At 43.2% G+C, this 23,929-nt stretch overlaps 1 protein-coding gene across 2 annotated transcripts in view; it reads right to left on the minus strand.

Annotated features, from left to right (window-relative positions):
* Nucleotides 1–4,722: 4,722 nt before the first annotated feature.
* The window catches only part of COL5A1 (collagen type V alpha 1 chain), a 241,082-nt gene continuing 221,875 nt past the window's right edge, over nucleotides 4,723–23,929 (minus strand). The window contains exons 58-66 of one of the 2 annotated variants that reach the window (XM_065418816.1): nucleotides 23,047–23,154; nucleotides 22,398–22,451; nucleotides 21,938–21,973; nucleotides 20,957–21,010; nucleotides 20,158–20,416; nucleotides 19,147–19,259; nucleotides 16,676–16,744; nucleotides 10,476–10,709; nucleotides 4,723–4,869 (exon numbers count right to left, since the gene is read on the minus strand). In XM_065418816.1, coding sequence (XP_065274888.1) covers nucleotides 4,723–4,869; nucleotides 10,476–10,709; nucleotides 16,676–16,744; nucleotides 19,147–19,259; nucleotides 20,158–20,416; nucleotides 20,957–21,010; nucleotides 21,938–21,973; nucleotides 22,398–22,451; nucleotides 23,047–23,154 — 1,074 coding nt within the window. Of the gene's footprint in view, nucleotides 4,870–10,475; nucleotides 10,710–16,675; nucleotides 16,745–16,799; nucleotides 16,869–19,146; nucleotides 19,260–20,157; nucleotides 20,417–20,956; nucleotides 21,011–21,937; nucleotides 21,974–22,397; nucleotides 22,452–23,046; nucleotides 23,155–23,929 lie in introns of both variants that reach the window. The other variant, XM_065418815.1, reaches the window with a different exon arrangement.

Raw genomic sequence — 23,929 nt, forward strand, 5'->3', positions numbered from 1 at the left:
TGGGTGCCATTATTGTTGTGACTTCTGGCTGCGGAACAAGTGATAACCTATCGAAGGCATTAGCAGAGGTAAAAAATGTATTTGGCTGCTGAATGATCTAAATCAGATTAGTACCTGTGTTAATTAATTCCAGTAGTGTCTGTAAATCCCAACCCAGATCAGGGCCTCATTGAGTTTGAGCAGTTTCTGTCTCGGAGTATACCACAAAGGGTTGGAGAAAGGGGGTATTACTATGCACATTTTTTCAGATGGAGACCCGAAACACAGAGGGACTTGCCCAAAAGATACATAGGGAAAAACAAAAGAGCTGGGAATTCAACCTTGATTTCCAGAAACCAGTCCTCAAAACCATCTTGCCTCTCTTATTTTTTAAGCTTATTTTAATGACTATGGGGGGAGAGAGTGTTTAAGGGCCAGCTGGAGCAGTCTGGGGCCACTAAAGAAGCTTCAGCTGCATTACAGCATTTCACTGTGGAAGCCCACCCCCTTTCCAGTGCTATTTGAAGTCTCTCTGTTACAAACAGGGGCTCCGTGTTGCAAAGTGTTGTGCCTTCCTGCGAGGTGCTGAGTTCCCCATCTCCCGGAGCTCAATGAGAGTTGAGAGCAGCGGCACCTCACAGGATCAAGGCTTCGCTGCACAGATGACTCTCCTGACGATAATCATGATCAGCACTGTGCAGACTCTTCTGGGTGGGGCTTTTAGAAGCAGCTCAGTGATTTGGAAGCACAAACTCCATCGGGTACATTGACATTGCAAAAATAAATAAATACAATAAAATACAAATAAAAAGCTGCAGTACCAAGTCTGAGCCCAGGTCCACTGACTCAGGCTTGCAGGGTCACACTATGGGCCTAAAACTAGCAGGGTAGATATTCCTGCTCAGGCTCTGAGACCCACCCTCCCCACCAGGTTTCAGAGCCCAAACTGGAACATCTAGTTTTAGCCCCATAGTTTGATCCCGTGAGCCCAAGCCAGTTGACCCAGGCTCTGAGACTCACGGGGGGAGGGGGCTTCCCCCCCCCCCACTGAGCAGAGGGGGCTTTCCCCCCCCCCCACACACACAGTGTAGCTGTACCTATTGACATCCAGTGGGAATTGTGCTTCTAAGTTGCTGTGGCATTTTAAAAAATATCTCACACTACATCGTTATGACAGTGCTGGGGAACCTCTGAGACCTGGCTTTTATACTTAGAAAAGCCAACATGAGAAACTTGGCAGTTCTAGCGTTGGGAGGTTTTTATTTCAACCAATATAAGTTAGAGACAGAAAAGATCTACAGGACCAGATCTCTGAGCCCATCCTCCTGCAAGAGTTGGAGATAGACCTCGGATAATGGCTACGGGCCAATTTTATGGCCATGGGCGTGCCCGGTGGGATTTTCAAAACTGCCTGGGTTCCTATCTGCATCTTTAGGTGCCTAAACACCCCCTTGTAAATCAGGCCCAGTATCCGATATTAAACAAATGCAGCACTTGAGGTCAGCCATGCCCTTCTTCATCCTCGGCAAAGCACCTAGTACACTTCCGAGGTACAATAATCAATAGACTGATAGCCACTAGGCCATATTGTTACATTAGCAAAGTACTGTCTGAAATGCCTCATGTTGCCTTCTCAGACTGTCGGGTCAATTTCAGTTGCTCAGCAAAAAAAGATTCGACGTCTGGAATTCCAAATGATCTCTCTGATGAGCTTGTTTTTTTTAAATTTTACAGCATATATTATTGTGAGCACTCTTCCACTCCTCTCCTGCACTCTTCAGGCTTCACTGAGCAGAAGGGTGTGTGGGGAAATCATGCTGTACTTCAAGAAGACATTCACATCACGTTGGGTTAGGTGGAAACAGTAAACTTGATTTATTGAAAAAATCTATTACATTTATTCCTTTATTACACAGGTTTAAAATATTTAAAAATACCTCTTATGGGCATTACACTGAAATTTTATGACATGTTTATTGGACTTTGAAGAAATGTACAATGTGTCATTTGACAGTATATTTTTAAAAAAGGGCCTTATGCACTAAAAACTTTTTTTTTCCATAGGTTTTATTTTTCTTATCAACATTTGTTCAAGTCATATATATTATTAAAGGGTGGGGGAAATAAAATTACACAAAAAGAAGGTCTGCAAATACAAGAAGTAATTTTATTGCAATATACCATAGCTAAGTGGTCAGGGGAAAATTGGAAGAGTTTGGAACTTCAGTACAATTACAACACTTTGTAGTATTCAACAGAGGAATTTAAGAAAAAGCAAAGAAATGAAATAAAAAAAGCTCCCTTGAGGAGAATTCATAACAGAATCACATGACCTAGACATCATCACATGTGTGTGTAACTCCATATGGCTTTTTTTATTGCAGAGATGAATGTGCAACAGTTTTGAGATTCCCACTTGTTCAATTGGAATCTGAATTCTGATCTATAATACATATATGTGATTGCACTGCCTTGCTGTTTTTCTATGTGATTTCCTTGGATAGCACCTTTTATTCCTAACTGGAAAAAAACAAGGATACGTTTACACCGGCTCTCACGGAATGAAAAGCACCGCAACCCGTTGCAATGTCACAGCTTCTTGTTTATTCCCCTAGCACTGCGGATGACTGAAGGTCTCTCAGAATGCTTTGCTCACCTCCCTTTGATCAAATCTTGCTTTCCTTTGCTTAGGAGGGGAAAGGACATCATATATAGGCTTCTATTCACAGTAAATGTGATGTCATTTCCTTTACCATGATACACCCCCTTGGTTGAAGCACACTGCAGTACCCCAGGCCAAATAATAACCTGCAATATTTATTTTCCAGCAGTGACCCAAACGAGAAAACAGTTGGGGAAAACCAATCTATCTGCATGTTGCAATCTGAATTGCCCAATGCTACGTGAAAAGCCTTCCTGCCGGCCATGTGGGAAGACAAAGAAAATTTGCACATTCTCCTCTCTCTCTTTTGCTCTCTGAGCTGTTTTGTAGGCAATTACAGCTGAGGCAGCAAACAAGAAAGACAATTGGGCAGTTTCATCTTCACTTCAGTACATTGAACAAATACATAAATTAGCACCACAAAAATTCAGCGACTGAGTACAATCTGGCATAATTACCACCATATAAAGTGTATGGATATTCTTAAAAAAAACAACAAACCAAGTAAGCACATTTAATACTTTCTACATGGGCCATATAAGCTACCATAATACACTTAAAGAAAAGAAGCAGCTCATCTACATAACGAATATGAGGGTAGCATGCATTTATATCAAAGACTGTAGCAAACGTTTGCAGTCTGTGTTGAAAGTGGCTAAAGCAAAGCATGCTGGGAGATTGGTCAATGGCAGGGGATCACCAGTGTTGTATTAGTTAGTAAAATAGATAGCACCACAAAGAGAAATGTAAAAATAAAAAGCACCTTTTTTTTTTTTTTAAATTTTATTTTTAAGGGGGGGAGAGGGAAAGCGGATTTCCCTGCCATGTGCAATCTGCCATTTGGAATGGAATTAAAACAAGAAAGAAAAAAAAAAATTAAGGCGAGTGTACAAAAAGGCAAAGAACCAGATGGGGCTCTGATTTTCCAAATCAGGGTTTTACAAACCGGGCTGTTAGAAAGTGGCACAAAATATATCTTTAATTTTGCATCAAAACTTTTCCATCCAAGCTGTGTGACTTTTAAAATGATCTTGAAATTCATTTGCATGTGTGTGGATGTTGACTGATCGCTGCTACTTTGGGCCCTGATCCTGCTAACACTTATGAACACGCTTAACTTTAAGCCCGAGTAGTTCCGTTGGTTACTGACATGCTTAAGAATGTGCTGTAAGTGTGGGCAAGAGCCTTGACTTGGACACAAACAATGGAAATAACCTTAACTGCCACCCTTTCTAGATTTATTGTTTGTGTGGGGTGCTGGTGAGAAAGGTTGTTCTTTTACTGCAGACAGGGTCACATGCATGTTTTGAAGCCAGCAACATTTAACATTTAAAATAATATACAATACAAATATTTACTTACAAACATACAAAAATATAAGCACCTTTAATACACGGTAAGGAGATGCACAGAGTGACTTTACACTATCAAATTCACTGATCTGGGTTGTTAATTTTTGTGAAAATAATGAAATGGAGAAACTAAACATTCTGGAAATGACCATTTAAGTCTAATTTATGGGCTTGATCCAAAGCCCACTGAAATCAACAAAAAGACTCTCCTTGACTTCAATGGGGACTGGATCAGGCCCAGAATTCTCACATGATTTCAAGGTCAAGTTGAATACATAGTTTCAAGTTTTTTTTCTTAAAAAAAAAAAAAAAATCCATAAACAAGAACTTGCTGTAGTTTCATGGCAAGAAAGTCTTTGATTTGTTCTAATTTCTGTACATTCGAGTGGAGGAAGTTGAGTCCATCGGTGGCCGTGAAAAGGAGCATGCAGAAAAATGTACTGTAGCCCTTGACATGTTTGGAAGGTTGTTTTGCCACATGTGGTGTGTTTAGGTCATGTGATTCTGAGCCTGTTGTGGGAATGGTTCTCTCTCCCTTTGAGTTGGATTCGGTAAGTGTGGGTGCAGTGGCACAGTTGAACTCAGGCAAAACAAGAAACAAAACCAAAAAAAAAACAAAAAACCCATCACTGTCCAGTTTCAGAACGTGCATGTGACAACATTTTTTTAAAAAAATGGCGCAATGAGGTTATGAGGTTGCTCATTTGGAGACTAGTTTTCAGGTGGCTCTTAGCCCATGAAGCAAGCTGGTCCCACCTCGAATCCAAATTTCTGTGACGCTTCTCCGAAGTCATTGAACATGATGTCAACGATAGGCACTTGCTCTACTTTGGGTGTGTTGATCTCCAGGATAGTCTTTTGATAGCCTTTCTTTGTCTAATAAGAGAGAAGGGGGGATAAAAAAAAAGGAACTCAGATGAGCTAATAGTATCATTAATACTAAAGTAAACCCAAGCGTATGAATGAGCCTCATGGTAATCATAAGCCATACTGAGTGGCTTACCAAGCAAATGGAGATGATTGTACCGAATTCAGCCCAGATATAAACAGGTGGAATTTCACTGAGTAAATTCAACTGTACCTGCTGGTAGCAGGAATGAACTGGGCCCAGTGTCTGAATGCAATACATTAATACAATTTCTCTGCTGAGTACATTCGTACCTCCAATGGAAACCAATATCACGTCAGTAAATATCTAAGTGTGCATTTGTACCAACCTACCAACAAATAAAATATTTTAACTATTGTGCCATATGATGACATGTCAGGGCTAATAGTGCATATTCTTGTCATATATATTATATGACTGACATGCCATGAAATAAGTAAAAATAAAAATATAAACAACAAAAAAAGCCATAAAACTCAAATTGTAATTCTGAAATCTGAAATTTCAAAATGAAATTTTTTTTGAAAACACATTTTTTTTCCCCCAGAATTTTTGGTTTATGGGAAATTTCAAAACTATTTGGGATTTGTTTCACAATGGAGTGAAAATAAATTTCCAAGTGACAAAATTTCACACAAACTGGGAATTCCAAGTTTTGACCAGCTCTAGTTAGGATTTCTCTACTGCAGGCCAGAAGGAGCCATGAAGGTTGCCTCATCCAGCACTGGAAAAGCGTAGAGGTTAAAATAGGAAGTGAGAAGGAATGGTTAACATAGGGGGAAACTGGGAATTTGGATAATACATAAGGTGAAAAACAAAGTAGTGAACATTGATTCAGAGGCCAAGATTTTCAGAAGTGACTAATGATTCTGTGCCTCAGTTTTTAGGAGGTCCCATTAAAGAAACCTTAAAGGGACCTGATTTTCAGAAAGTGTTGAGCATCCTTGTTGGTCATCCAAAAATGGAGGCACCCAGTTTCAAAAATCTTGGCCAGTCTGAATGGATTCTTTGCAGTTGTGCTGTGGATTATTTTTACAGACGTTAAACCAAGCACGTTATAAAAGGAAAAAGCGTCGGGCTATTCGCCAGCTACAAGACTCGTTAATATAATGACCCCTACCCTGAACATATATATTCCACTGTCCATGACACACACAATTGTACGGGATGATTCATTACCATTCAACAAAAATGGGGAGAGGTTCCTGTAACCAGACAGGCCTCTGGAGAAGCATAAGCAGCTGCTGAGTACATGCAGAGATGTTAACCCAGTCTTCAACACGTACCAGGGCTGGGACAGGAGTCTAGTAAAATGGTTGTGGCTGCAGTATTGTTGTTTTACCTCCCTGAGGAGGCTCCTGGGTTGTTGAGCAAATGTGTGCAATTTAATTTAAATTTATTAGTTTGACTATTATCCAAGCTCTACAAAAAAGACCACATTTAAAGTTTGATGGAATTTGCAAGGTGATGTTGTCTTTTTATCATGCCTGCTGGCCATACACTTATTTCCGAAATATAAATAATTATTAGAGGAGCAGAAGTGCACCCACGGGCATACAAAACTGCACTAACAAGTGAATTGATGGAGGGGCTTTTTTTTGCTTTACCGTACCCTCTGATTTGTGTGTCTCGGAAGGACAGGCTCTATCACAGGAACCAAAAAAAGGGCTATAAGACCAGTGAAAACACATTCAAATAATGGCCCAAACATTAGCACTGGAATTCCTTTGGTGTTCGCTGTAACAGAATGAATCATGGCAGGAGTGTGCATGATCAACTTCCACAGGAACTCTGCAGCAGTGCTACATTGGTTAGATGGCCATTATCATTCCAACGCTATGACCCAATCCTTGATGGCCTAACTCTGGCAAAAATTGTATTTAAGAACTTGGGAGCTTTGCCTTAGTAAACCTGTGGCCTGTTTCTGCAAGGAACGGAGTGCCCTCAACTCCCATTGATATCAATGTGCATTGAGGGTGCCCAGCGCTGTGCAGGATGAAATTCACCCTGTGCAGAAGATGACCACAAGTTCATGCACCATTTAAAGCCTCACAGGTGCGTAGACCGTGTCCTGGCTCCCTGCACCCGGAGATATCCAGGGACTGGCTGGCTCTGACATAGCAGCCACAGCACTTGGGTTCCGACTGATGGATTTGGAAATGGTGGATGTTGCAGAGGAGGAGTGACATTCCCAAGCCCGGGTCATGAAGACTAAGCAAATTCACCCAATCCAGACCAACAGGCTACGTCTACATGGCAGCACGCAGGGCTCAGGCACGACATGTGCAGCTCCATGCCACAGTGAAAGGATCTAGCAGGGGGAAGGCAATGGGGAAAAGCTCTGAGAGCTCCCTGCTGCCAGAGACTGTCACGCCGGTGGGTGAGGGAAGGCTCTGGCAGGAAGGAGGCAGCGGGACACTACAGTACTAAAAATAGCAGCGTGGACGTAGGAGGCATTGCTTGGGCGCGTAGAGAGACCTATAGGGGTCTATACTCTGGGGGGGTCAGGCGTGTAGGCCACACTACTCTATTTACCTAAGCTCTGCCTCACGGTCTATGCTCCCAGTTATACCTGTGCTAGTTGGGCGTGCAGTGTCCATACCCTTCATGCCTCCGTAAATGTAGGCGTACATTTAGAGTGGGGCGGGGTAGGGTGACCAGATGTCCCATTTTATAGGGACAGTCCCGATTTTGGGGGCTTTTTCTTATATAGGCACCTATTACCCCCCACCCCGTCCTGATTTTTTACACCTGCTGTCTGGTCACCCTAGGCGGGGGCCATGTCCGCCCAATCTGCCTGGAGCCTAGCACATCTCTGGGCACGGTACAAGTAATAAATAACATGTTATAATAATCTTTGCTATAGCTGCAGCCTGGGAAACTGAAAAGAAATAATGGGGCCAGGTGCCTGGTTGGAGTAAACTGGCATAGTCTCACTGAAGTCAGTGGAGCCTGGCGATTTACACCGGCTCAGGATCCGGCCCATTCTGTTTTGAATAGTTTCTCTTTTTTGCACTATTTTCAAGTATGGTAGCATAGCACATTTTAATTGGAGAATTAACCTTTGCAGACCCATCTCTCGAGGGGCAGTGTGGTCTAATGGATAGGCCATAGGCCTGGGATTCAGAAGACTCAGGTTCTATTCCTGACTCTGCAACTGTCTTGCTTTATGCCCTTGGGCAAGTCACTTTACCTCTCTGTGCCCATTTCCCTTTCCACAATTTTTCTATTTAGACTGTAAGCTCTTTGGGCCAGCGAGTGTCTCTTACTGTCTGTGTAGTGGCTAGCACAATAAATCCCCAATCTCATTCAGAGTCTCTAGGTGCTACTGCAGTGGTAACGATAGCCACCAGTCACAATCCCTTGTGCTCTTGCTGTTCAGCCCCATATTCTTCTGTTTGTGACATCCAAACTGATTGCTCTAATAACAGGTTATGTTACAGTTTCTGGTAACCAACAACAACAGAGGCAAATAAACTCTTAAGAGGGCTGTTTTCCTGCAAATATCCGTAGCTACAGAAAGAACAAGGGAAAAGAAATGTAGAAAATGTTGGACGCCTGAGCAAAATAATTTCTAACTGTAATGTTTTTCATCAAGCATATCGGCTTTTAAATCTGGGATGCGTGATCTTCCAGCTTCCCTGAGATTTAGTACGGAAAGGTGAGATGGGGGTTGACTTTTCTAAGGCACATCATATTGTCAAGAGATATGAAGTACTTGAGAATAAACTTCCCCACGTGGCTTCTGAGTGTTTTCAGCTATGGGATGAGCACTCTTCATCTCTGCAGCAGCATTAAGAGAATTAGTGACTCTAATTGAATTTTCCCTCAGTGCTTCTATAGCAAAAACACTCAGGCTTCCGAACGGAGTTCGACTTAATCTCTTAAATTCTATTAAGGGTTCGCTCCCTGAGACATCGCAATATTTTCTTTTTTTCTTTTAGTCCTGTGGATTTTGATCATCCCAGTTGCAGAAGAAGGAGAGGTTTTGCATATTTCCAAGTTTTAAGAAACTGGGTCCTAGCATGAACTGAACTGGCAAACATTACACCAATTTTTCAGACAGGTAGCTACAATTTTCAGAGAGGGTCAGTGCCCAAATCTAGATTCCAGATTTTCAGAAGAGCTCAGCTCCCAGTTAGGTTCAGAAATACAGGATGGTTAGCACCTTTGAAAATCTGGCCCTTATTTAGCTACAAAAGGTAGAGCTGAGCATTTTTAAAAATTTGGCCTGAATTATGGGTAGTGAAACTTAAAAATCTGGCCCTGAACTCTTGAAAAATCAGACCCTTAGAATCTAAGATGAGCCTGCAAAATATGTGCAAGCACAAATCCCACAATTACCTGCACAAATGGCAAAACGGCATACCTACATCCGGGTGAATCACAACTCAATTTACTTGCACCAGTACCTGCTTACGTACAAATGCAGGCAAGGTGCGTGCTATTTTTGTGCGCAAAATGTAGGCACCTATATGTACAATTCTTGTCTCGGGTGGAAGTTTTGCCTCCATAATCTCTCTCTCCAAGGTACTTCAATGGTCCCTACTAAAATAGTTTTGGAACACCTCACAATCTTTTATTTACCTACAGGGTAGGGCCATGCTATTATCCCCATTTTACAGATGGGATACTGACATCCAGAGAAACTTGTTGCTGGTCACACAGGGAGCCCATGATAGAGCAGGGAACTGAACCTAAGTCTTATATGTCCCAGGCTAGTGCCCCAACCACTAGAACCATCCTTCCTACGGGATTAGGCCTTGTCTATGATTGCCCTATAACCAGGGGAAAGGCTGCAAGCATTGAGCAAACTGAACCCTCACTTCCTAGCTCCTTTGTCAATTTCAAGAATGAAGTCATGCAGTAGAGGTGCACGGTAACGCAATCCTTTTAAATCCGGAGGCTGATCAAATATCACCAGGCTTGCATGCTTCAGATGTAAAAATCCATCACAATACCACGCCCCACTCTGGGAAGTTGGGTCTGGGAGCATGCAGTGGAAAAACCAAACTCCAGTCTTTAACGCTTTGCTTTTCAGGATAGATTTACAGAGCTCACTCCTCTGTGGAATCGTACCATTGTGTAACTATAAAATAAACTGCTTCCAAAATACTTAATTAAAGAAGACTTGAAAGACTCCTGTGTGGTAGGTACGTAATTATTGTCCCCTTTACAGATGAGTAAACTGAGCCATTGAGAGGTTAAGGTGAAAATGTTCAGAAGTGGCCGCTCATTTTAAGCACTTTGCTTTTAGGTGCCCAATAAGAAACACTGAGAACTCAGCGTAGGTATTGAGAACTCCCTATCCTAACTGAAGACAGTGGAAACTAACTTCTCAGCACCTCTAAAACATCAGGCCCCAAGTCTTCTGAGTTGGGAACCCAAAAACGGAAGCACACAAAATCACGGGACACTAGAAAATTTTTGAAGTAACTTCCCCCAAAATCCTACACTGAGTAAGTGGCAGAGCTAGGGAAGAAAAAGCCCTGAGTCTTGACTGACGCCCCCCAGCTCTAGTTACTAAGCCAGACTGACTGCTTTGTGTGTAGAAGCTCCTCCTATGCCTAACTCTGTCAGCGTGTATACTTACTGCACAACCGTCTAGGACAGCCCTTATGTAAGGGTTGTTGTCGTAGGACATCTCCTCGTCGTTGGAGCCCAGGAAGCGGATGGCTTTGTCGTAGCTGCCTGTGGTGGCATCCTGCCATGCTACAGACTGGTAGCAATTATAGGTGATGTTCTGGTTTGCGGAGGCGCTCAAGAGCCTCAGGAAAGTCATCTGCACCACTCCGATGGGATTACCGTCCGAATCCACATAGGAAAGCTGAGAGAAATGGAAAACAAAGAAGGGGAAATACTAGGCAGTGATGTGAAACACACATCTGGGAAACTCAAGTAGCTGATGCAGAATTATGGACTCGAAAATGCTCCGTCGGCGAGTTAATCTCTTCATGGAAAACGGATACCTGTAGTTAGCATGCCACCATCCCTGTCATCTCTACCCATTCTTATCAGCATCCTGTCAATGGACACTTGCACTCCACTGCAGCTCCCAGCACTGGCATACATGTCACAGACGAGACAGTCCCTTTGCCTGGGTGGTTAGGACTTCATTACACACACACACACACACACACACACACACACACACACACACACACACACACACACACACACACACACACACACACACACACACACACACACGACGGTTACTGACCAATTAAAAGGTCAAATTATAGGCTCCTGCTAGGTTATGACTTTCTATTACAGGACCGTCTCCACGGTTTTGCTGCCATTGCTTGGATGCCAGCCATCCCTGCTGCTCTGCAGGGAATGTTCTTTCTCCAGCTGATTCTGGGCCATCTGTGAATAAAAAAAACTAAGGGAAAAGTGGGGCATACAGTCAAGGGGAGATAAGTCTCCAGGACTTCCGTCCTGTTGGAAAAACATGGAAAGAAGGGGGGGGGGGGGCTCAGTGCTGAGTAAGCTCTAGTCCCATGGAAGTCATGGGGCATATTATCCTTGACTTCAATGAGAGCAGAGTTAGGCCAGCACTGAGGGCTTCAGAAAACCCTACCCTCCATCTTCTGAAAGAATTTGCCAAAGGTAACACTGTCGATGGAGCATCTTTAGCTTTGTCTGTAGTTTGGCACGTGAGATCTTCTGATCCTGGAGGACATCTTTTGATGTATGGGCTGAGGTATTTTGCCAGGAGTTGGTGTTCCCCCATCAAATAGCTTTGAAAGAAGCCACAGTCCTGTTCATGGCTCGGTATGTGTTCTCTTCCTCTGCATGTGCTGGTTTACGGTATGTATGCAGAGGTTCTGCAGGGGGATCCTTCCAAAGCCTCTGACAAAACAGCGTTCAAGGCCCTGTCGTCTGCTAAATTTGAGGGTAGAAGGATTTTAAAATATTCAGATTTCACCTCTTGTTTACCCTAATGCTGGAACTTCTTCCGCCAAACTAGCAGCACCAGGCCTGGAAACTAGGGAAGGCGGTTTGGCATTTGAGTAAACGATAAATCCACTGTACATTTCAGCAGGGACTCACGAGACTGAGCTTTTTAACAGACTCCTCGTTTTCATGGCTGGGACACCTTTACACTTCCAGGGGTGCTGAGACTCCCAGAGGATGGCACTGAAACACCAACAGCTGCCAAGTTGAATGCACCCGGAAACCTGGTTATTTGCTATTACTCCCAGCAGCATTTGTGCAAGAAAAGCATCACAATCTGAAAGAGGCACAATCGGTAGCACTGATGAGGAACAAAAGCGAGGAATGGGCAGGAATATGGGGGTACTGGCGGATTACAGCAGATAGAGGATCCCTGAGGGTGGCAAGATTGGACAAGGTGAGTGGGCGGAAGAGGGGGAAGGGAGAAACAGAGGTTATTTGGGGAGGAGGGAGAGCGAGAGAGAGAGGGAGATAGTGGGTGACACTAGCAAGATGTAGCGGGCCTAGAGAAGATACGGGCAAAGCCACTGATCTATGGTGAGGAACCCCACCCAGTCAAGGAGCCTATCAGTTTGCAATTTTTAAAAGCTTTTACTGCATGCCATGAAATCTATGGCAATGCATTTACTCTTTCCCAACCTTCCCTATTCCATGTAAAGGTATGAAAATCACCTTCTCTCCCCTTATGGTGTATTATATCTTTTGCAATACACAGCTATGTGAAATCCTCTACAGCTCATTACAACTCGGACCCTTTGATGGACCTGAAAGCAATACTGCTCTGGAAGGCTTTTCATTTGCAGCTGGGACGTCGTCCTGTAGGCTATCAAAGGCCAAGTGAGCGAATGCATCATATATCCATTCCAATGTGGTTTTAAACTAATTACACAGAGACAGCATCTGCTGTCATGGCCAAGCCAAGAGAGCTGACACTTATAAATGTGATCTATAGGCAGTCGCTTCCTTTTGAAATAATCTGGAGAAAAATTCAGACACGCAAACCGTGCAGCGTTCTTTGCGGTGTCATCAAACTTCAAGGTACAGTACACGCTGCAAACAGTAGGAGAGATTCACAGCCAGACAATAAAATCAGCAGCAATGGGTAATAATAATACATAATAATAACAATAACAATAATAAGAATAATATATACACGTATTCATACCAACCGGTTCTCGTGTCAGGATCCCATTGCGCATCTCCTCCTGAGTGTTAAACATGACTGAATAGGAGAAAGCCATGCATGCCAGATGAGAAAATATGAGTGAGCCACCAGGATATAGAAGGAGATGAACACACGTGCTAACTGCCCAGCACCTGTTCAGGGGCCCACACAGCTACTGAGATGCATTGCCCAATTCCACCAAGTCTCTTTTTTTTTTTAGCTGTGTTTGACCTGGGCATCCAATATCCCTTTGAAATGGGCAGAGATGCGGTTCTTTAGATGCTGGGCTAGGGTCCAATCCCAAAGCCCTTCAACTGGAGCCAATGGGGTAAGTTATGTGCAAGAGAATTGCTCGTGGGAGCGTGGCTTTGCAGAATCAATCCCTTCCTTATTTATGCATTACAATAACAATTCATGATGGATGCCATCTGGCAATAAATGATTATAGGCTTGGATAGGTATAAAGCATAATTAGCTCCAATGGGAGTCACACACACATGCAAGAGCTGGTGTGCGCACCCCAGAAGAAAAGATCTGTAATCATTTTACTTTTTTAACTATATCCAGCACTGAGAAGTGGTAGGAATTAACATGGTCATCTGTCTGTATTTCACTGATATTAACCAGTGGGTAAGAGATAATGGGATGGAAACATCACACCAGATGATATTTCTGTTTATGATGTTAATGTCCTTTTAGATCTGTGGGATTCTACAAACTGTCCCAAAAGAAAGGCCAACATTTTTAAAAGTGGGCCCTTCAATTCCTGTTCAGCCACCTAAATAAGTGGCCTGAGATTTCAGCCGTACTGAGAACCCACAGCTTCCATTCACAGCCCCTGGAGAGTCTTTCCATTGCTTTCAACAGCCTTTGGCTCAAGCCCCCAGTGCCCAGTGTGTCTGGGATGTGCAGAAAGGCACTCAATCCACGGGGCTCTAGCTATGGACTTTAACAAAAGTGGGACTGGACCTTTATAAGAGACCCATCAAACTCATTTTCATTTTTGACCTAAGTCAGCATTTCAATTTCCAGTCAAAGTGCACTAACTCCCTCCACTTACCAGTACCAGCATTCTGTTCCGTCCATTCTACTGACATTGGCTGTGTTCTTAAAACCAGAGCATTATTTTTATGGGTCACATGTTTAACCCTGGGGTATTCCATTGACAAATATCTTCTAGGTGCTGGGGGCTCTTTTCAAAAGAAAATGTAGCATAGGTACAGAGCAAGAAAACGGCAACAGAGAGAGACGAAACAAAGGGCTCCAAATAGCTTTGAAGTTCCTAGCAAAAAGAAACAAACCCCCAAACCGAAATTTTAGACTGGCTATTCAGCCCTTAAAGTGAGTGGCTAATGCTCAATGGACTAAAAAAAAAAAAAAATCAGTAAAACAGATACAGATATTAATTAGTGAAGTATTTTGAAGTTAAGTCATGAGAAATTGCCCCCTCCCCCCCGAGATGTTTAAGAGGCTGAAGTGCTGGTTTTAAGCCCCTGTGTGATACGTTCAGAATACAACCCCGCTGTTTGGGGCGTGCGCTGCAGGAAAGCTATGGAAGCCGTTGCTTTCTCATGGACAGAATCAGAGTGTTCAGCGCTTAGTGACAAAGAATGTGGCTTGAGAAAATAAGGCAGTGGCTTTGTTTACTGGTTGCTTTTTAAGGTGGAAGTTTGATGTGTACTGCAGCAAAACTCTGCAGAGGAAGTTCCAGGAGGCCCACACAGCCTGAGCAGGCTGACTCTGTGTGTGAGGAAGGAAGGAGATGCTGGGTACATACAGTGGGTCAGTTCCTCCCCTAGTGCAAAACGGTGTAGCTCTAATTCAGGGGTTCTCAAACTGGGGGTCGTGACCCCTCAGGGGGTCACGAGGTTATTACATGGGGGGGTCGCGAGCTGTCAGCCTCCACTCCAAACCCCGCATCACCTCCAACATTTATAATAGCATTAAATATTTTTAATTTATAAGGGGGGGGTCACACTCAGAGGCTTGCTGTGTGAAAGGGGTCACCAGGACAAAAGTTTGAGCACCACTGCTCTAATTACTCGGGTGGTGCTAAGGATCTGGCCCCAGGTGTTTTCTTTTCTTCCCAAATCCCATTGATTTCCACAGAGCTCATTTCTTGCTTGTTCACAAGTCCAAACAGACCTGAGATTCGTTCAGGAGCTTTCTGTTCTTTGAAGGGCCCTGTTCAGGCTAATCATTCCACAATGAGACCTACAAACATAGTTTATGGACCCTCGGATACTGTTCTGTATTTCCATGAAATGTGGTCATTCTACAGTAGATTTCATCTTTCCAAGAAGTGCAGCTACATCCCAGCCCCAAACACCCCTGGGGCACATATCGTAGATCAGTGGTTCTCAACCCCGGGGCCCCCGGGGGCTGCAAGGAAGTTTCAAGTGGTCTGCCAAAATAAGCCAGAGAGCAGGGCCAGCGCTGGACTTGCTGGGGCCCAGGGCAGAAAGCCGAAGCCGGAGCCCTCCCCCATCCCAGGCGGGGCTGAAGCTGTAGCCTGAGCAACAAAGCTTCGAGGGGCCCCCTGTGCTGTGGTTGCCCTGCTTGCTACCCCCTAATGCCGGCCCTGGCTTTTAAGCTCCTGGATATGCAGAAAAATAGTTGCAGGAGAGGCAGGCTGAGGAATTTTTATAGCATGTTGGGGGCCTCAGGAAGAAAAAGGTCGAGAACCCCTGTTGTAGATGTTTGTTCGTCAACTATCCATGCTTTCCTGCTTTCCTCACTTCCTTGGTTTCTCTGTTGTAGAATGTAGGTATCATGAATTGTTTAACTGACAGAGGTTCTTCTTCCCTTTATAACTTTAACAGTGTCTCTAGGCCAAGTTCTAGTTCACACAGGCTTAGAGAGTATGTGCATGGTTTCAAATCCTTCTTCTTCAGTGGCTTTACTCCATTTCTCCAAGACTAATGGAGGTGGTGTGGACGTGGGATACTTCTGCTAGGAGAGTGTATTGAAGACAGACTCATGATGTCCTGGACTCAGCAACAATATCGGGACATGAAACTGAAGGATCTAACTCCAGTGGGTTGGCTTATTTCTCTATTATATGCCTTATGTGCATTAGAGTTGGTTGAAATACAGAAAATAATTCACAGACATTTTTGATGGAAAAACTTCCCATTTTTTCACTGGAAAACTTCCTTGTAAAAAAAAAAAAATTCTGGCCAAGTCTAGTATTCTTGTAGACCCGATCACTGTGGTATGTAAGTGTTGATCTAGGCTATAGTTAGTAGGTTTTGGTAGCACAGTGATGACTGGTTGTGATTCAGAACAGTGGCCAGTTCCAGCTGCTAGATTCAGCTACCGCACTAAAGGAGCTACCAGTTCCTGTCAGAGGCTCTGATCCAGCAAGGTACTTCAGCGAATGCCTAGTGTTAAGCACATGAGTAATCTCATTGGCTGTTCACATACTGGGCATGTGCTTACAGCCTTGCTGAATTGGGGCCTGCACCCCATTACCTTCCCCGAAGAGGTCATAAAAAATGTGCCTCCAATATATTTTAGTCAGCGTTCCACCTTAATTTTTTTTTTAAAAAGGTGTCCTAGGATGGTTATTAGTCCAACATGCAGAGTGCAAACAGTTTGGCCATAACCAAAGCGGACGTGGCTGACGTGCTCGGATTCAGACTGTAGGGCCAAGGTTAGCCACTTACCAAGGAACCCCGCTTGTACTGACTATACCATGTGGAAGGCTGCTCTTTGGGCCAACGAGCCATTTTGCTCTGTAAAATATGAGACGGGTTAAAGACCAACAGAAAGTGGTAGGGTGCCTCTTACCAGTTTACCGCGCTTGAATTCACTGAACCAGGAGCCCGGGGTTTCCTTTGGCCAAGAAGTAATTCTAGCCTAAATTGTGGGCGGGAAAGTGGAAGAGAGAAAGAAAGAAAGAAAGAAAGAAAAGGTTACATTCAATTGCACATCCTGGGTCTGTCTGTCTCACTGAAACTGTCCAACTTTGTTTAACACATAGTTTCTTACACTTTATACACTGGTAATAAAAACAGTCTGCTGAGCCCTAGGGTCCTGACAGCTTCGAAATTAGAACGTTCACCGCTTGACATTGGGGTTAGGACAGTCCACCACTGCACACAGGTATAAACTGCCTTGGTACCACCTTTCATTGCTAAGAGGTTAATGATCTGTAACCTCTAGATATCTGCTGATGGAAAATTGGCATCACATTTTGCAGACGGATGGCAAAAAAAAAAAAGAGAGAAAAAAGTATTAGTGGTAAATGATCCATTTATCTACGTGGGGATTGGTGGGGAGCAAGGATGGGAAAGCAGCACTGAGAATGGAGAAGGCTGATGTCAGTCCAATGTCAAATCCAGATGTGTTGGAGCAAGGAGAGGCTAGGCTAGGAGAATTAATAAAACACCAGCATCTGCTTTGTGTGTTTGAGCACCAGTAACATACTGTAAATGGAATGTGTAGTCCTTGGCAGGTAATGAACCAGAATACATGGTGGAGTCCCAACTGAACAGTCTGTAATGAACCAGATAGTGACCTTGATAAGGAGATGAGTTGCCAAACCATCCTTCCCGGAGGACCCATTACAGCTGTGAATTTGATTATTCTCTTTTCAGTCAGAACAAGGGATGTGTTTAATGGGGGAGGAGGCAGGGATAGAGTTAGTTAATATTCCCTCATTATTCCACTAACTTCCTCACTGTTCCTTTCACTCTCTCCAAGAACAATGGCTGAACTAGATGTAGGTGCCTTGGGATTATTCTTTCCTTCACAGGAGGAGAACCATAACATGAAACGGTGCATTTTTGCCATGCTGTGGATGCACCGAGATGGGATACATTTTTCAGGTCATGCAGCGGCCCATAACAAAATATCCACAAATACCTATGCAAGTAATTAATGTTAATGAGGTAGATAGTTTCATTATTGCATATGGAATATAATAGGCTGGATTCTCCTCTCACTTATGCCAGTGTATGTGATAGAAGAATCAATTCCACTGGGAATACTGCAATAACTTGCAAAGTCAACACTGTAAGGATTTTAATACTCAGATTTTGATAGTTTAATAATCAATGACTGGAGGAGAACAACGGTGGTCTAACACCAAAGAGAAGAAATGTATCTTCTGTTTAAACAATCCCCAAAAGAACCCCTGGGAAATTCTGCACTGCGCATCGCTTGTTCCATGCTGATGTATATTTCTAGGGGTTGAAATTATCTCAGCAAGTGAACATCTTATATCAGGGTGCACAGGAGCAATGAATCACTCTTGTTTATACCCTAACCCAGCACGTGAAGACCTTCTTGATGGTACAGAGAGGATCCTTGACAGCCACCTTGGAAGAGATCACATTTACCTAGTGGAGAAACTAAATTTAAGAGTAGGTCTTTACACCTGGTGATCAGCCCCATAATATAAAGGGGATGGATATGGGGCAGTGAGGAGTACCTTACTGCAACTGAAAGACACTTAGAAAACTTGTCTTGGTCAACTGGATGTGACTGGCTGAGTTATTACTGGGGGCATCCTTGGAAGCATGAGGATGGGAGAGCATATCATTGCCCATTAACTAAACCGATTCACACCCAGTCTGCGTACCAACTGAATGCCATGAACTCTCCTGATCCTAGGTGTGGTACTTTGGAACACCCAAGTACCCAACATGAATAACAGGAGAAATTACAGCAGAACAACATTTCTCCACTATGTCAGAAGTCTTGGTCAAAGTAGAAGAGAAACCAGCAGTGCTGAGGGACAAAACCATCAGAGTAGCAGTCACTGCTGAATTGGGGATAAAAAGAATAGATTAAATAAACCTCATGGTGAACTACAGTAGAGACAATGATGGAGAAGTTTGCCTTTTCAAAGCAATGCAAAAAAAGTAAGGTATCAGCATTCATCATGCTTCAGAGACCATCAAAACCTTGCCCTAAAACAGTGTAAAAATTGCTTACTCATTCAGTGAAATGCACTCAGTAAACATATTCCAAAACCAATCTAGAATCTGACATTAACAAACACATTGGATCTTTAATTTTTACTTTCCATTGTTGAGTTTATCTGATCAAGGTGACTGGCTATGAATATGCACAATAGGAAACACTCCATTACCAGCTTCAGAGGAAAAATATACAGTTTGTGGGAACTTACTCCTTCAGATTTCTTATCAGGGAAGATACAGGTCTCTCCACCAGCTGTGAAGTTACAGTAAACTTTGAAAGAGTCCCTTGAACATCCTTGATTAGGATCAACCCAGTATTCACCTGGAAGTTGGAGGAAAAGGGATTAGCCTATATGAAGTTAAGAATGTATCAGAACTTCCACAGGATCAAACCCAACCATTTCCATCCCTGGGATAAGATTACATTACATGTATGTGGACAGCCAACACATGTTTCTCCTTATATAGTAATCCAGACCTGGATATAACAAGGCTCCACAATCAACATGCAAAGTGCAGTATGTGGAACAGTGCATACATTCAGAACTGGATCACTACTACGGTGATCCTACTGCAGCCTTATCCGCACCGGGGAAATGTCCAAATAAATGCTTCATTAATTCCACCACCTATTGGTGGCTGTTGGAACAGGTGGTAGCCATAGTGTAGAGAAGGCTCCAGTGGCCAGACCCACAATCTGGCCCTCAGTTTATATCTACACAGTACTTCATGCTTGACATGTTGGATTTATAGTAGAGCTGGTTGGATATTTTCTGTCAAAGCTGTTTCAGTGGAAAAACTGGGTTTTTGACCAAACAAAATTTGTCACGAAAAGTGTGTCTACTTCCTGTGGAAATTTTCAGTGTTTCATTGAAAAAATGGAATGCCTGAAACACCCCCCAGTTTTTGACTTTTGGCCAAAAACGGAAGTATTTTGATTCAAAATGGCACTGTGATGCCTCATGGGAGTTGCCGTTCGAATGCTTTCTGCTCCCATTTTCCTCTACGGGCTAGGCTCTCTGGCCCAACTACACCTCCCCGGGTGCAACTGGGTGAGGGGCTCTTGTGACAAGCCCCTACCCTTCACCTCATGTTTGCAGGAAAATACAAATTCTATTTTCCTACCAGCACTAAGTGGTACTAACGGGGTTGTGCAGATTTATGAACTCTGCTGAGCTCTCTTCCTGCCCCTAGCCCCACTCACAGCCCCAAGCACCCACCATCTGGGAAGTCAGGGTGGCAAAGCTGCAAATCCTTGCAGGTACGAGCTGGGTTGTGCTGAGTGCCCAACGGATGCTTCATTTGCTCAATTTCCAGTTTCAAAGAGTTCAAGGAGCCAAAGATCTCCTCCATGCCATCTGCATAATCCATGTAGTTGTCGGTGTTTCCCTCATCAACCAGTTGGCTTGCGTCAATGTTTCGCCTGGTCCTCTTGGAGGAATGGATAGGCAGGGGCTGGATCACTTCCCCGGGAGGACCCTGGGTGTGAGGAAAGAACTTGAAACATTAGTTTCACGGGGGAAACGTGAAAGAAACAGAAGAGACAGCCACAGGAATGAACATGCTGCACTAGTGACAGGAAGAGTCACCGCCACAGGACACGCACACACAGGAGGTCTCAAAGGTCCATTATGGTACTAATGAAAATCCTCAGTCACCAGTGAATTTTACAGGGCTCAGGCATTCAGCCTGTGTAGAAGGAGAGAGTCTGCACAAGGCATGCAGACTGCTGGGAAAGTCTTTTGGTGCTCAAAATATCCACCTTGGTTGGAAAGTGTTTCAAGAAAGATGCTTCACCTTCAGCCTGTGGGTTGATCCTTTCCACGCTCACCTCTTTCCTTTTTTTGTTCAGCCTTCTTGCCTCATCTCCCTCTCTGGTATTTCTAAGGCACCTATCTCCTCGGTATGGACCCACTGCATGCTGCCTCTTTATCAAGAACTGGGGTTCTCAGGGGTATGTCACACACTAATTCTAGCTCTCACTTCACCATAGGCTTCACCACAATGGGTTATACTTACAGGAGGTCCTGGTGGGCCTGGATGGCCAGATTCCCCCTTTGGACCCGTTGGACCCTGAGTGCAAAAAACAGAAACAAGTGTGAGTGGCTCACTCAGTAAATACCAGCTGTCACAAATTCTCCATGCATGTCATTCTTTCTTTAAATTCCTTTCTACTCTCTCCCTCAGCCTCCAGCTACCCCAAGCACACATGGTTCTAACTAGGGCCTGTCAAAATATTTTTTTGGGATGAAAAATAGCTTTTTAACTAAAATGAGTATTTTTGCAGAACATTTTCATTTTGGCAGAAATTTTCTGATATTTTGCTGAAAAAACAGAAGCTGAAAAACTTTTTCAGTAAAAGTTTTTGGCAAAATGTCCACATTTTGGTTAGGATTTATGTACAAATTTTGGCTCCCCCCTACCCCCCCCCAAACATGAACATTTTAAACCAAAAAGATTTTCAGAAATTGAAACAGAAATTTTAGGTTTTTGTTTGTATAATGAATAAACTGAATTTTGTGTATAGAACATACTGATAAACACATTTTTTTAAATTTCCCCATTAAAAGTAACTTGCATTTTTCAACCAGCTATAGTTCTAACTTCACAGAGGAGAAACTGGTGACATTAAACTAGTTTAACTGGGTGTTTTCCACCCATTTCTTCACTCTGTGTCACACCTACCACTTTTCCATTTTTCCCTCCCTCTCTCACTGTTCATTTTTAAGGTCTCCATCTTTACAGCAATAGGTTTTTTTTCTTACTTTCCACTGTTTTAATATTTCTGATCTTTTCAACAGTGACGTGGCAGAAAGTACAATGGGCTTAAAAGAAACATTTCCAATTATAATTTTTCATTTTAAACAGCCTGAAAGGACTGTGATTACTAAAATAATCTTTAGCTAATTGCCTTGACTCTACTGATTTGTAATGGTGATAGTAGGTTATGCACCTAATAAAAATTCCACTGCCTTTTAATTTTGTATTGTCTATACTTACTGATGACCCTTTAGCACCCTTTGGACCAGGGGGACCCTGAACGGAGGAAAGAGAAAAATATATCATTAGCATTGGGCAAAAAATGTGAAATCATTTCATAGTCATTTGAATTTTTCAATGAATTCACTTCAGCCACGTTTGTGCCCGTTTTCTGCAGACATTTGAAGAGTTTGACTTTACTTGCTTATTAGTGAACATCAGAAATGTATTATTAATAATAACAAAGCACTTCAAAGTGCTACACAAATACTGATGAACTTAGCTGCACAATACCCCGGGGAGGTGTGTATCACACGATTATCCATATTTCATGGAAGCTGAGGTACTAAGCATTTATGTGACTTGTCAATGGTCACACATTGCATCAGTGGCAGAGCCCGAAATAGACCCCAGATTGTTTGACTCGCAGTTCTGTGCTTTTGCTGCTTGACCAAATGGCTTTTCGATTTCAGCTACATACCGGTAATCCTGGTGGACCTGGAGGTCCAATTGGACCAGAAGGACCGTTGATACCCTAAAAAGTAAAGGCAAAATAAAGTTTATTTCAATGTATTCATGTTGGTCATCATCTACGTACCATCCTGCAGGCTTATCCATGCAGGTGTGAGAGTCTACACACGGAGATCAATGTACCGTCCCAGGGCCTGACTCTTTAAAAGAGCCACCTCATTTCCAGGTCTCAGTTTTTTCCATTAGAGATAGGCCCAAGTTGCCCACTTCCCTGACCTTTCAGAGCACAGGGTTTCAGCGTCTCTTTAGAAGGACAGGCCCAAATCCCTAAGACCAAAACCAATTTTGGATCTGGGTCAAAACTTCCCTTAAATTGAATTCCCTTAAGCTGAATAGCTTCCAGCTGGTGCCCATCACTAGCTTCTATAGTATGGTATATTTGTGTAGGAAATGTCATTAAAGAGTTAGCAAAAGCACTCTGTGTCATGCTGAGATGATGTCTCTGACCAGAGAAGGCCAACTCTACTATTAAAAAGCCACCTGATGAAAGGAACAAGGTTTTAATCCTTTAAGCCCAGTATGAAGGCTCAGCATCGCTTCCCAGGCACATTTAAGGAAAGTCTCACGAATGACTCCAAAGTGCCCCTAAAAACACCTACCTGATCTCCTTTAGGTCCGGATGAACCCTGGGGTCCTGGCAGACCTCTGTCACCCTTTTCTCCCTGCTCACCAGGGGGCCCAATGAGGCCAATTAAACCTGGATGACCCTAGAGAAAATAAATAGCAGAGTTTAATTAAGATCAGCTGTGTCATACTCTGGAAGGTGTTGAGCACGAGAAATTCCTCCAGAAGACCCACCTATAAAAGGAAGAAACTAAACAAGTGGAAGGAAAGTGTTTGTACCTTTTGGGAATCCAGGGATGAGCAGGCACAAGGAAAGTGTTTGTAGCGGAGCATGAAAAGCGGCCAAAAATGCCCACAACTCCTAGTGTAATGAAAAACACTAGCTTTTTGCTAAAGGAATACTGTAAATATGATAACAGAAGGGGCACTGCTGTACTCTGGAGTCTGTTCTTTTCATACATTGGCATATGTTACGTTAATTTCTACAAATAAGGTTCAGAACCATTACCTCAAGCAAGCGTGTCTACCAAGTTACTGCCTCTTTCTTTGCCTCTTGCTAGCTGCATGCGCTACACAGCCATGATAACTAAAGATCGCATAGGGACATAAGCATAACAGAATGGATCAGTTTAGTTTCCTGCGTAATGTATCAATGCCAGGTAACTCCTAGGAAGGTGTAAAACATTAGCCATGGATTCCAATGTGTAATGCTACACACTGAACTATGGGGAGAAATTTCTTCCTGACCCACTTACAGGTCTTCCTGGTCAATGAACCCATCTGATACTCAACATATATACCCTGAAGATTCATAACTGAGGTAGTTGTCATGATCAACATCTCTTGTATGCTTGAGGCCTGCTCTAAAGAACTGCCTAACACTATTATATCCTGATGTTATGATATCCTCAACAGTCC

Source organism: Emys orbicularis, chromosome 18, assembly GCF_028017835.1.
Source record: "Emys orbicularis isolate rEmyOrb1 chromosome 18, rEmyOrb1.hap1, whole genome shotgun sequence".
Classification (NCBI taxonomy): domain Eukaryota; kingdom Metazoa; phylum Chordata; order Testudines; family Emydidae; genus Emys; species Emys orbicularis.